Source organism: Clarias gariepinus, chromosome 1, assembly GCF_024256425.1.
Source record: "Clarias gariepinus isolate MV-2021 ecotype Netherlands chromosome 1, CGAR_prim_01v2, whole genome shotgun sequence".
Taxonomy (NCBI): domain Eukaryota; kingdom Metazoa; phylum Chordata; class Actinopteri; order Siluriformes; family Clariidae; genus Clarias; species Clarias gariepinus.
Window position 1 is genome coordinate 48,764,877 of NC_071100.1, and position 14,536 is coordinate 48,779,412.

The following is a 14,536-nucleotide window of genomic DNA, read 5'->3' on the forward strand; positions in this document are numbered from 1 at the left end:
TACTATTCTCAGAAGTCGATTGTGTGCACATGAAAAAATAGAGCTTCTGGTGGGGGGCTTGCGTTCGGTGGTGCTGTTTGAAGGGGTGTTAGGTGCGAGACCATACGCTCCCCAGTGTACAGGGTCGAGCCTACAGTGAAATCCCCCAAGTTCCTAAATCTCTTTGATCCTTGGGAAAACCGTGACTCATTCAACCTCTTGCTTACTATTTAGATTTTTTTTTTAGATTTTATTTTCTAAAACAACAAATGCAAAAGTTTGTGTTCTGTATGGATTTTGAACGGAAACACAAGGAAAATGTATTTCTATTCTCCAAATTATCTATGACATTATTTACAAAAGATTTAATTCCAATTTTAATATATGAATATGAGTTTTATGTAATCAAACAATATGTAAATTGTACAAGAAAATAGTGATGTCAGTCCTTATACTACGAAGGCCATATATGATATCTGTGTACAGTAGATCGGACGAACGCAAGATATGTGGATATACATTATTTGAGAATAATTTATATAATGTTCAGTATGAAAAACAAACCAGTTTAACTGATATTTGGATTTCTTCTGCTATTCATAGCTTAAAATGTGCATCATTTTGTCCAAAGGCTGCACAAACATTTGTACCACCTATAATAATGGTAGCAGTCGTCTAGAAAATATTCATCTTTTAATAAGTGAGTGTGTTAATGCATGCGTTTACGTGCACGAGTGTAAATTTATGCACTACTTGTTCTCCGCCAAAGGATGCCTGGGAATGGGGCTGATTGATACGATATGGTCTCGAAAACATCACATTAGCCTCCTCTCCTCAGGTATCGTACCCTCGAAACCATGCCAAGGACATGCCACATGGCACTGAAGCTGAACAGGCTGTTGTTGGACAGGCCCAAGGGAATGCAGAGGCCCAGGCTGTTAAAAGGCGGTGGCTCCGATGTTGTTCCCTCTCAGGTTAGAAGGACGACGGAGAAGAAGACTCCTGAAGCAAAGAAGCGAACCGACAAAGGTAAGCGATGTCTCGTTTTCTTCTTTATTGCAAGTTTAATCACAATCGGCAAAAGCACACAAGACCCGTATGGTAATTTTATTTTGGGGATAAATATGACAACTGTGTGAATAATGAATTTTTATTTTACGATACACTGTGCACCGATTATAGAAATATATATCTACATAACTACAGACAACAACACCTGTCACCATTTAGTTGCCAGAAATTTGCTATTTTGAGACATTTAAACTAATACTCAAGTGTTCTCAGCAAGACGTCTGCCAAATCAGCCACATATCAATATAACAGAAGAAACTGAATGTTTAAGTGAAAAAAAACATTGTTAAAAGCTAGATTTAAAAAGAAAAAAAAAAAACATTGTTTTAGGCAACTGTGAAATTGTAAAGGCCGCAAAGTTGCAGAAATCATATTTTTCTATAACTCATGTTATAGCAGCTATACGGCATCTATATTTCTTAATACGATAAGGGGAAATACCAAATGAAATTTTTTTTTGCCAAAAAACACTGAAGCACTGTAGGGTTGAAGCACTGGTATTGGAGACTCCTTCCAAATATGTTCCAAATATATATTCAGCAGATTATAAGAAGGTTGGACTGGAAGTATATACGAAGGTTTACCGAAGGTTTTGGGTTTTTTGTAGAATTTAATTTATTTTAGGTATTCTGATTTTCACATACATTGTGTTTCCTTTTATGCCCTGTAGTTTTTAAGCTGCTACTCATCATCATCATCATCAATAAAAATGGCCGGTTCACTCCGCCTGGCCATCCTGGTGATGGCTTCAATGGTGATAGCAGCGGCCGAGGTGTCAACTTCCAGGAGTCCAGAGCGACTCTGGGCTAAGCCTACTAAGAAGCCCCCTCAAAACGGGGAACCTACTTCCTCGTCGCCTACCCGCCTGGGCGTCCGCTTCACCACCACCATGGCTCCTATCCCTTCCAGCAGTGCCATGCCTTATGAGACCACAGAGTCCATCACGGATTCATACTCGTCATCCACCGAGAGCAGCACCTACTCCAGTGAGGCATATTCACCTGACTACCACACGGAGGCCATGTTGCCACCCGGAATGGGTCCCCGGAACTACACTCTGGACTACAACGAGTGCTTCTTCAACTTCTGTGAGTGCTGTCCACCAGAGAGGGGCCCTCCAGGACCCATCGGAGAGAAGGGGTCGCCAGGTCAGACAGAGGAAATGAAAGATACAGTGTAGAGGCTGAGATGAAAGCTAGAGGTGGTGAACATTCCAGAAGACCGGCACTCCCAAATCATCCATTTCAGCGATAAATATTGAGTAAATATTTAGATGGAATATATTGTGTTTAGATTTTGTTGGTCCACACAGAGTGTACAGTATTGCCCCTATATTAAGGTTGGAGTAAGGAGCTTAAGCTGATGGATAATGATTTAGATTTGGAGGAACTGCTATATTTGACTGCCCATTCTGGTATGTTTTTCCATGTTTTTATGTCTGTCCATGTCAGGTGTTCTTGGGCAGAAGGGAGAGATGGGACCTCAGGGAGCAACAGGACCAGCAGGACCTCCTGGAACTCCAGGACAACAGGGAGAAAAGGGTCGGTGAAGGCTAATCTAAAGCTAGTAGTTCCAAATTGGTCCAAATTTATTTTGTAAAATTCTAGCCTAGTGAATCTATGATGCTTTTAGACCTCTCAATGACACCAATAGATGCCAGAAGGCTAATGCATGTCCATGTTTTGTAATGGTATCATTATAGAGAGTTATTAATGTCTGGACAGACAAGGAAAATTAAAAGTCATAAAGAAACAGACCACAGTATTCTATGGTGATAGCGTGATCTAGAACAGGGAGTTTACAAAGATAGAATTGGTGGTAATGATGAAGACTGTTCTTGGTGAAGTAAGTATTTGTCTTTTATCATCAAACAAAGGAAAATCTTTGCCTAACGTCAAAATCATTCAACTTCTTGCTAGAAAGGCAATAAACCTTATAACCACCCATAAAGAGACTCCAACTTTTCCCACTTAGATGGATTATAATGACTACCATGTAGCTTGTTCTTGATCAGGAACCAGTGAGAAGGTCATTGTTGTTGCATAGCTATAAAAGGTTTTAATGACATACCTATTCTTCCTTCAGGAGATCCGGGACAAGCGGGAGAGAAAGGGATTCCAGGAATACCAGGTTCTAATGGCAAACCGGGAGATAAAGGTTTGTTGTCCTGCAAATAACTATCTCTCATTAGAAATTGACTTTCTGCCACAGGTAAGTCGGTATAACTTCTCTTTTAATGTCTCCAGGTGAACCAGGTCTTAAAGGAGACAAAGGCGATATTGGTTCGCCTGGATTGAAAGGTGAACTAGGGAACAAAGGGGAACCTGGACAAAATGGGAGCAAGGGAGAAAAGGGTGAAATGGGCCTTCAAGGACCTATGGGACTTGCTGGACGAGATGGAATGAAGGGGCTAAAGGGTGAAAAGGGAGAAATGGTAGAACGAGCTATGATGGATAAGGGGGAAAAAGGTAGCAAAGGTGAACCTGGGCCTCCAGGACCTAAGGGAGACCTGGGCAAGCCAGGACTTAACGGCACAGATGGACCTCCTGGAGCAATGGGCCAAAAGGGAGATACAGGCTCTCCAGGTCCACAGGGAGAGCCGGGTAAAAGAGGGCCACCTGGACCACAAGGGCAAAGAGGGATGCACGGGATGAAAGGAATGCGAGGTATGAAAGGGGTACGTGGCCAAAGAGGAATGAAGGGCTCAAAAGGAGAACCATTTATTCAAAAGCGCTCAGCTTTTAGCGTAGGACTCTTCCCTAGCAGGTCCTTCCCCCCTCCTGGCCACCCAGTCAAATTTGACAAAGTCATCTACAATGAGGAGGGACATTGGGACCCCTACATCAGCAAGTTCAATTGCACGTATGGAGGCGTCTACGTGTTTTCCTACTACATCACTGTCCGCAGTCGTCCTTTACGGGCCGCTCTGGTAGTAAACGGAGTCCGTAAACTGCGCACTCGTGACTCACTCTATGGCCAGGACATCGACCAGGCCTCCAACATGGCCCTGATCCGACTGTCAGCCGGTGATCAGGTGTGGCTGGAGACACTGCGGGACTGGAATGGAATTTACTCCAGCAGTGAAGATGACAGTACCTTTTCTGGCTTTCTGCTCTTTGCTGATGCCACTAAGGAATGACGATTGAGGAACCCTAAGAATGGACCTTTTACTTTACTCCATGTGACCAGTGCCTGTTGCATCAAATTTTACCCGAGCCTCATAATAAAGCCAAATATGCTTACTAACAGCAGCTGACCAGCTACTAATAACTCTGCTGAAATTCATATCAGAGTGTATCTTCAGGGATGGTTTTGCAGACACTGACTAATTGTAGCATATGGAATGGAAGACATACCGCATTGAAAAGCAATCATTATGCAGTGCAATTACTTTTAAATAGTGCAGTGTCCCCAAATGACATCTATCTACCTAGTGTCTTTTGTTCCCGGGCTTTCCTCTTGAGGCAACATGACCCTGATTGGGATAAAGCAGTAACTGAAGATGAACGAAAGAAGGAATTAATTAGATGATAATCAGGTAATTTAATTTTTTTCCTTTTTTAAAATAATGTGTGATTCTGGGTTTTATGCAAAAAAAATCGGTGCATGTTTAAAAAACTAGCTTTGGATCAAGTATACATTTTCAATGCTTTTTTAAAATGTAATTATTGTTAAAGACATATTTTTATAAAACAGAGAATTTTCTAACTTTTCCTGGATATTTTCAATTAAATGAGGGATTCCTTTTATTTGAAATTAAGGCTTAGTGCATCACTTCATAGTAGAAATTAAGGCTTAAATGGGGTATGACTTTTGTAAACATCCCAAATTTGGTAAAGGTCAATAATTATATTTTGTCATAGCAATACAATTTGGATGCAGTTCGGGCAAACATTTAGCATTCTGTCTTTCAACTGTTTTTCAGGAAAAAGTTCAAGTAGCATAAGTGTAATGCATAACGGCTTTACTTTTCATTTTGTCTCGTTTACGGCTAATGCAACATAATTCACACGTGCATTGCAGGTCTTCATGTGGTTCTTCTTTATTTTAATGATTGCGTCTCAATGTGACACGAATTCCTCTCCACAGCAGCACTGCTCATAACCATAGTTTCCTGTTTGTACAATAAAAAACATGGCACTTGATCATTGTGTTACTGTTTTCATTTTCTCTTCAAGGGGGGCACAAGTTAGTAACGACACAAATGTTTTAGGCTGAAGTGCATTTCTAAACATGTCATTTTTAAAAATTTGTCTTTAAAGGCACCCTCAGGCATTAAGGAAAGGCTTTAGAGCTCATCTACTGTATGACTACTGGCTGGCAGTCATTTACACATTACATCAAGTAAATAGCAAAAATATGACTTGTTAATATCAAAAGTCTTACTTATCTCAAAATTTGTATTAATAATTTAGAATTGTGAGTCACCTGAAAATCTTAACTTATTGCATAGTAAGGCAAAGAAACAAGAGAAAAAAAACCAAGGAAAAAACATATTTGTATAGAATAGGTGTTTCTGTATTTTTGCACAATTTTTCTATGTTTAATTTTTACTTTATATGTATGTATATATACAGTATTATTATACTGTATAGTATTATTAAGGTAAATTTTTTTAATCGAATATCTTAATTCTGCAAAAATTATGATTAAATGATTTGTCAAATGTTATTTAAAAATGTTCTCACATTTTTCACTTTTTAATCTTAAAATTTGACTTATTAGCTCAAACGTCTGACTTATCTTAACATTTTTATGAATCTATACTTATTTAAAGATATATATATATATATATATATATATATATATATATATATATATATATATATATATATATATAAAGCGTCTGTCAAATTTTAACTAAATATGTCAACTTTGTGAACTATCCTTAAAAAGAGGTATCCTTAAAGGTTTGACTTATTCTTCTTAAAATTATCTCAAAATGCAGTTTTAAGTCAAAATTGTGACAACTGGATAATAAAAACATTTTGAATTTTCTTTAAACATAAGATCAGTTTTCCTAATGTTTAATTTAATTTAATCATAATTGACTTTGACAATACTTCGACTTATCTCAAACTTTGGACTCATCTCTTAATTTCGCTGCAGTATCTTACATCTTTGCGCTAATGTCTTAACATTTTTGTCTATCTCAAAATTCTGACGTATTTGAATTAATCATCCTAATACTCTGACTTATTATCTAATATTTGACTATTTGATTATTCATACAGTATTTCACAAATGATGAAAATATAAATGTGGAAATTTAACTGGTAAGTGCTGCTCTCCCAAACTGAGAGAAGAAAGTTGAAATGACTTTTTCCCGCCTGCTTGGTTTGCTCTAAAACTTTATCACACAAGTCTCACTGGATTAACTGAGACCCCGGGGCATACCCATGAGAATTATATCTTACAGCTGGCTTGGGAACATTTGGGCATCATGACCTCCACAGCCTGCTGCCAGTGTGATGAAATGAAAATAAACGAATGAATGAATTTTAATAAGGGGTGCCAGAAATTCTTTTGTAATCTGCAGATTCATCAATGCCAAGACAAAATAAAATATTCACGAAAATAGAAAGTTTTATTCTGAAACAGAGGAGCATAAACCTGACCGGCTCTTTAACAGAACAGAAATTTAACCCAGTATTTAATCGTGTTTGCTGAAAGTGAGTACAAATCTGTTTAATAAAACATAAAAATCATGAATTTGTGTTATATATATATTTTTTGCATTCTTTAAAAAAATATACCTGGTTTTTTTGCAGTGTTTTTTTTTGGTTTACATTTGTCAAATATTAATTAATTAAATTAATAAATATGAAAAATGATAATGTGAATATTGGTTTTAACTAATATTGTAAATAAGGTCTTAATTCCCTCACTCATTCATCATCTATACCGCTTTATCCAGTATTCAGTGTCATGGGTGCCTGGAGTCAAAAAAGTCAAAATACATGCAGATTAAGACTAATTGGCATACCAGATGGCCTGTAGTGTGTGTGCCTTGATATGGATTGGCACCCACACTACAGGCAATCTGGTATGCCAATTAGTCTTAATCTGCATGTATTTTGACTTTGGGAGGAAACTGTAGTACCTGGATGAAACCCATTGAGCACAGGGAGAACATGCAAACTTGCAAACACGCACACAGAGGTGGGAATCAAACCTGGCCCGGACTTGAACCCGGACCCTGGAGGTCCAAGGCAACAGCGCTAAACATTAAGCCACCACTAAGCCACCGTGCTGCCCTAAAGTATTAATTAAACAATCATATTTAATCATGTATGTATACTGTAAATCTACTATTTTTTTTGCATTAACAGTAAACATGTATTTATTCCTATATAAATACCAAATAGTGTGAATATATGCAGCTATATAAGATTATTACATTTACGTAGTAGAAGTATTAAAAAAATGATGCATAAATATTTTTTCCTCAGATTGTTACTACAAAAACTAAAGAAAACTATTTAATAATTGACAGAAATCTGAGATCAATGACCTCATTCAAAACGACCGTTGGAACGCTGACGTCACCGCGGCCACGGTTCTTCCATTGGCCGCTAGACGGCGCTGCGGCACTATTATAACCTTCCTTATGCGAAATACTGTAGAATATGAACAGAGAAGATCTACAGCTGTATAACGGCAGATCTGAGAAGCTGACAGGTTTATAAACAGGACAGAGATGATGTTTGAACAAGAATCTATTTTAAAGAAGGTCCAGTTTTGCTTAAATCAATTCAACAAATCTTCTCCAACTATGGCCTTTGTTGTTGACTTGCTGCCTTGCTGATGCTGGATGATTTTTTTTTCTTTCTTTTTCTTTGTAAGAAACATTGGTGGTGTTTAATAATATTTAAAGACAAAAGTTGTCAGCTCATTTATTACTTACACACTTACTATTTCTTAACCCAGTTAAAATAAAACAAGGTCAAAACTTTAATAAGTACAGTATTTGTTATTATACACAAAATATCCAGTGACGTCACTGATCAAGCAGAAGGGGGCGTGTGTCGGGTCACGTGACCAACGACAACGAATGCCATATGCTTGCCTGAATCACGTGACTGAATCATTATATTGGAGATTTTTTTGTTCTTAAATTCGTAAACCAAGATTTAAAAAAAAAAAAAAAACTTCTTTTTACAAAAGAACTTTACATTTATGTCTTGTACAATATATAAATAAGGAAAATCAAAATCTTTTGGCTGTTTGTCTAATTGCTGCACCAAACTTGTCCACTAGATGGCAGTAACTCTGAGCCCTTGAATGAAGCTTCATGAAATGAACCTTTTGGGAAGCCTCGACACTTAATCGAAAAGATTTTGTCACCTCAAAATCACTACAAATATCCACACCAACACCAGCTCAACCCGTAGGCCTGAGACGTGCACTCTTCTGTCAAACCCGTGCCAAGGAAAGCGAAGGAAACGTCCTCCACAGCCAATAACCAAGGAGCATCACTACACATCTCAGCTCTTCTGACATCACTCTGCCTCTTTCTCCTCCTCAAGACCTTCCCTCACCTTCAGAAATCATCACCCTGGGTCCTGTGTCCTCCCGAGAACATCACCATGCCTCCCTGTCCCCCTGAGGACGTCACCCAGCTTTCCTGGCCTCTTGACGATTTAGCAAATATCAACAAAAATACCAAACGTGTATTTACAGAACAACATCTAAAAAATCATATACACAAAGACAGTCCTGGATGCACGTAATCTTCGGGCCTTTAGACGGCACTGCATCACATACAGGAATGCTACTGTAATGGAAATCACAACACTAGCTTAGGAATAGTTCCAGAACACATTGTCGGTGAACACAATCCACTGTGCCATTCGCCATTGCCGGCTAAAACTCTATAGGTCATAAAAGAAGTCATATCTACACATTCTCTGGGCCAAGGCTTGTTTAAAATAGACTGTGGCAAAGTGGAAACCTGTTCTGTGGTCAGACGAATCAAAATTTGAAATTCTTTTTGTGAAACTGGGATGCCATGTCATCCAGACAAAAGAGGACAAGGACAATCCAAGTTGTTATCAGCGCTCAGTTCAGATGGTATAGGGTTGCATGAGTGCGTGTGGCATGGGCAGCTTACACATCTGGAAAGGCACCATCAATGTTGAAAGGTATATCCAAGCTCTAGAACAAATTATTCTCTCATCCAGACGTTGTCTCTTTCAGGAAAGACCTTGCATTTTCTAACATGACAATGCCAGACCACATACTGCATCAATTACAACCCAAGGCTGTGTAGGAGGATCCGGGTACTGAAATGGCCAGCCTGCAGACCAGATCTTTCACCTTTTGGCGCATCATAAAGAAGAAGATGCGACAAAGAAGACCTAAGACAGTTAAACAACTAAAAGCCTGTATCAGACAAGAATGGGACAACATTCCTATTCCTAAACCTAAGCAACTTGTCTGCTCAGTCCCCAGACGTTATGATTGACAGCAAACTGTTATAAAAAGAAAAGGGGATTCCACACAGTGGTAAACATGGCCTTGTTCCAGCTTTTTTTTAGATGTGTTGATGCCATGAAACTTATTTTTCCCTTAAAATGATTTTCTCAGTTTAAGCAGTTAAACTGTCGTCTATGTTGTATTCTGGATAAAATATTGAAATTTGAAACTTCCACATCATTGTATTCTGTTTTTATTCACTCATTTTGTACAGTGTCCCAAACTTTTTTGGAATCAGGTCATGTATGTGTATGTCTATGTCTATATATATATATATATATATATATATTTAAAAATGTACACACATGTCTTGTGCAAGAATGTTTTGTTAATCATTTTACTAACTTTTGTTGGTGTATTATTTAAGTAAAGTTACACAGAACAGCAACACTATTGCGCGTGTGTGTGTGAAAAAAAGAAGAGGACAAACAGAAACCATGCTCTCAAAGACATTTTATTTCATTTGGACCCCATGATCTAGTTAAGCTTCCACTAATTCTGAGACACCACAGTTCTATGTCACCAAAGGGTGGGGCATGCCAAAGAGCGGTATGTGCCTGAGAACCGTAAATGAGACGAAGCCCATACGCAGCCCGAGACTCTGGCGCTAATCAGAACTGAAACACACAGAGGCAGCCATCTGAAATACTGTTAATCACAAAATCATCGTACAGGAATGAAATGAAAAGAATTTACGCTAGTGGTCAAAGGGAGAGGGTCGATCTTTCGACTGATTCCGTTCTTGGGTTTCGTCTCCTTCACCTTGTGCAAATTTATCAAGATTTGGTCAGTTAAATATTAAAATCAAAGAGATCAGGATACATCGAGCGCCTTCATATAGGGATAAAAAAAAGAAAAAGAAAAAAAGAATGACCACTTTCTCCAGAGGAATGTAAGAAATGAAGTAAGACGAGTCACATTTTAGCTTGCGCTGAGAGTACGAAGCATAGCGGACGGCAGTTTAATTGCTTGATGAAATGTCCTCATGGTCATAAGGCACAAGGAAGAGGACTCGGGACGCTGTTCCACTTCCAAGAAAAAAAGCAAATTAATTCAATTAAACCGTAAGGAATTCCTTTTTATTGCGAAGGAGCAGGAAGTAGAACGTTGAGAATGGCGAGGCGGTGGATCCGTGCTTGTTACATTCCCATTCGGATGCTCTGGATGATCTGGAATATGGCTGTGGAGACAAAAACAGAAAAACGTTTTAAAATCTGGGGTCAAGGCTTTATATTTAATACCAGAAACAGCAAGGAGTCTTTTTCCTCTTGAACTTTGTTCTATATTAAAAATGAAGACAGAAAGAAAGAAAGAAAGATTAAGTTTTTTTTTTTTTTTTTTAGTTCCAAGTGAGAACCTGAGAACGGTTTTGTTTCACTGCTGAGATGAGCGCTGTAGGGCAATAAAACCCAGGGCAAACAAACAAGAAAAAAAAAGGGCAAAGGCGCAAGCCCATGTGCCAAAATGTCAAATCTTTAAGGCTGGAACACAAACAAGCAGACTACTGGAACGATCCCAGTGCTCAGAGAGTTCACATCTCCATGTGCCCAGGCATTTAGATACAAATTGGAGAAAATAAGGCATCAAAAAAAGAGGGGAAAAAAAAAAGTTCTCTCATTTCTTCTTCTAAACAGTGTCATGAGAACAGCTCCACCTGCTAGTGTGTCTGTTTTTATCCGAATATACCCCGCTATCAGGCCAGCCTTGCTCATGAATCATTCTTATCATAACTTTAACTCTAATTCAAGGGCGAAAACTGAGCACTGTTTTTCAACACTGGAACACAAACACGCCTTGTTTCTTGAAGTCGACGAGACACTGAGATGACATGCATTAGGTTTCGTTACCAACCGGTATGCACTCACCTGAGCCGCACACGACGAAGATAAAGAGCGCCAGGAGCCACGGTCCCACTGAGACTTTGTCCTCCGTGTTAGGCTTCTGAGAAAGAAACAGTTTGTATGTAAATGAAACTGCAGACGACTTTCACAACCTTTAAAGTATATTTCCTTTTTTCTCCCCTATTAGCTCTTACCCATTGCTCTGATCTGTCTGGCCCCCACCCCCTTTATGTTGATTTTATTTTAAGAATATTTGATTTATTTAAAAAAAAAAATTAAGCTTTAAACAGCTTGATTTTACATTAATGTTACTCATAATACGCAGATGCTGTATGTGTCCCTGATTAACCGCATACTACTATACTAGTTTACTGATACTATCCCTATGTGATAGCTGCGTGCTATCATACTTATTAGTATTCTGCATACTACTATGCTGGTCAGTATGCCCCCAATATTATAGATACCGAAAGACACCTAAACTACGTACTACCATACTAATCAGTATGCCTCTAATACTATGACTACATTCTACACTACTGATCAGTAGGCTACTATTACTAGCGCAACAGTACATTTCAAAATGACATACTAGCATTTTAATTAGTATGCCTCTAGTACTATCCTTGCTACATAGTACTATACTAGTCAGTACGCCAGTAGCACAATAACATACTATTGTTCTATTTAGTACACTACATACCAGTATACTAGTTAGTATGCCACTAGCACAATAACATACTACCCTACTAATCAGTATGCCTCTAGTACTATCCTTATGTACAAAAACTACATAATACCATACTAAACAGTGTCAATAAGCAATATGTGCACAAAAGTAAACTAATACACAAAATAGTATGTCATTAAAATTATAGGTATGCAGAAATATTACATACTACCCTACTAATTAGTATTCTACCTTTTATCATAGGAATTATTGCCAACATACTAATTTGAATGCTACCGATTATAAAGCTACATATCAAAACTGCATACTGTCATACTAATTAGTATGTTGTATAATTCTACACTAGGCAGTTTGCCACTAATACTATAAATACATACCACCATACTAATCAGTATGCGACAATTAGCTGTATTCCAAAATTAAATAATGCCACACTGTTTACTATTCCACATTTGACCATATTAATAACTGTCACTAATACTATAACTACATACTGTTATACTAATTAGTATGCCACTAATGTTGTAGCTACGTATAAAAACTGTACACTGCCATACTCATTAGTATACTACATAAGATTACACAAGACAGTTTGCCGTTCATACTGCAAGTACATGCTAACATACTAATCGGTATGCCGCTGTTACTTATAGCGATGTTCCACTATCATACTAATAAGTATTCTACATTTTACCATATTAAATCACTGTCACTAATACTATACCTATATACTATCATACTAATTAGTATGTCACTATTACAATAGCTATGTACCAAAATACATACTACCATACTAATTATTATTCTACATTTTGCCATAGTAATTATTGTATCTATAATACTGTAACTACATACTATTATACTAATTAGCATGCCACTAATGCTACAGTTAGGTAACAAAACATACTAACATACTGCTATAATAATTAGGGTGCTACATAGCACTACACTAGTCAGTATGCTACTAACACTACTCTAGTCAGTATGCCACCAACACAATAACATACTAGCATACTAATTAGCTATAGTATTAATAGGCTGCCATGTACTAAAACTACCATACTAATCAGTGTCAATATGCTATACATGCAAATTAGTATGGTAGTATGAATTTGTGCATGTCAGTGGTATTATTGGTATGTACCAAGATGACATACTAATTAGTATTCTACATTTTACCATATAAATCATTCTCACCAATACTGTAAACTACATACTTACATACCAGCATAACTATTATGCCACAAATTCTATAACTACATATCAAAACTACATACTGCTATACTAATGAGTATGCTACGTAAGACTACACTAATCAGTTTTAATACTAATCCTAAAACACTACATACTACCCTACAAAAACAGTGTCAATAAGCCCACCGTGTAACAATGCGTACTAGCTTACTAATACGTTTTGTAACCAATACTATGTATATCTGCGCGCCCAAAGTACTCACTATCATACTAATTAGTATGCTACGTGACACTACACTAGCCAATATGGCTCTAATACTCCGGTATACATACATACACCACACACTAGTCAGCACGATATGCCACACTACGCACTACCATACTAATCAGTATGCCACTCATATTATAGCCAACGTTCTACGCACGTATACTACTCTACTAAAGAGCATTTAAATAAGCGATAGGTGTAGCCACGCGTACTACCGTACTAATGAGTACGACCTCAGCTCGAGCCCGCTTTGTGTGCGCGTGATATCGGACCCAACAACCGTTTAATAAAAGCGTTATTACTGAACATCTATGTTTTATTTTGAAACCAAACGCCATTTCTGAGCGAGTCAACTCAGATAACGTTGTTTCCGTCTCACTTGACGGAGTGTTGTTCCCGTTCGTGTCCGCCTGAGAAGGAAGAGAGTTAGCTTAGCAGCAAATCTGACACGTTGGACATCTCCATGGCGACGACGGGCTTACCGTCGACTTGACGTTGCCCCGCTGCGTGATGTTCTTGCTGTGCTTCTCGTTCGCCATACGGATTCTCTGCTTTGCCACCATCTTGATGCAGCTGCGGTTTTAAACACTTCTGCTTCTCTGAACCCCAGTGAACAGGACAGGAGCTGCTTTCGAGGTAACGAGGAAAGAAAGTTGTCTCGTTTATGGCTACGTACTCACAAACATAACCCCGCCCACCGCAAACCGGAAGTTTGTATCGACTCAGCCACTCAGCGTCAATGGGCCGGACCGGAAGTGGAACTAGGGAGTAAGCAAGCGTTTCATTATACACACATCGGGAAAAGAAAAATAGTGTGATGTATATAATATTGATATGATATTAATAATTCAATTCAATTTTATTTGTATAGCGCTTTTAACAATTTGCATTGTCCCAAAGCAGCTTTACACAATCAAAATAATGATTTAAGTTTGTGTGGAATGTGAATGTGTATGAATCAAAATGGTCAGATAGTCCTTGATGAACAAGCCGAGGGCGACAGTAGCAAGGAAA

The 14,536-nt window shown here is 38.1% G+C and overlaps 2 protein-coding genes across 2 annotated transcripts; one reads left to right on the forward strand and one right to left on the reverse strand.

Moving 5' to 3' along the window:
• The first annotated feature begins 1,759 nt into the window (after nt 1-1,759).
• otol1a (otolin 1a) lies at nt 1,760-4,189 on the forward strand. The gene is made up of 4 exons (XM_053503269.1): nt 1,760-2,198; nt 2,502-2,591; nt 3,136-3,207; nt 3,297-4,189. Exons 1-4 carry the CDS (start codon nt 1,760-1,762, stop codon nt 4,187-4,189), a joined length of 1,494 nt encoding a protein of 497 aa, XP_053359244.1.
• Nucleotides 4,190-9,964: 5,775 nt separating this feature from the next.
• LOC128538202 (stress-associated endoplasmic reticulum protein 1-like) lies at nt 9,965-14,205 on the reverse strand. The gene is made up of 3 exons (XM_053510638.1): nt 14,005-14,205; nt 11,394-11,469; nt 9,965-10,708 (listed from the first exon to the last, which is right to left on the reverse strand). Exons 1-3 carry the CDS (start codon nt 14,083-14,085, stop codon nt 10,668-10,670), a joined length of 198 nt encoding a protein of 65 aa, XP_053366613.1. The 5' UTR covers nt 14,086-14,205; the 3' UTR covers nt 9,965-10,667.
• Nucleotides 14,206-14,536: the final 331 nt, after the last annotated feature.

What these genes read in the sequence shown, in the direction of transcription:
- otol1a (XM_053503269.1), top strand. Translation starts at nt 1,760, where the DNA reads ATGGCCGGTTCACTCCGCCTGGCCATCCTGGTGATGGCTTCAATGGTG. An exon ending in CGGAGAGAAGGGGTCGCCAG is followed by an intron (nt 2,199 to 2,501) that starts GTCAGACAGAGG and finishes TGTCCATGTCAG; the next exon opens with GTGTTCTTGGGCAGAAGGGA. An exon ending in AGGACAACAGGGAGAAAAGG is followed by an intron (nt 2,592 to 3,135) that starts GTCGGTGAAGGC and finishes TTCTTCCTTCAG; the next exon opens with GAGATCCGGGACAAGCGGGA.
- LOC128538202 (XM_053510638.1), bottom strand. Translation starts at nt 14,085, where the DNA reads ATGGTGGCAAAGCAGAGAATCCGTATGGCGAACGAGAAGCACAGCAAG. An exon ending in GGGGCAACGTCAAGTCGACG is followed by an intron (nt 11,470 to 14,004) that starts GTAAGCCCGTCG and finishes TTTCTTTCTCAG; the next exon opens with AAGCCTAACACGGAGGACAA. An exon ending in CTTCGTCGTGTGCGGCTCAG is followed by an intron (nt 10,709 to 11,393) that starts GTGAGTGCATAC and finishes TTGTCTCCACAG; the next exon opens with CCATATTCCAGATCATCCAG.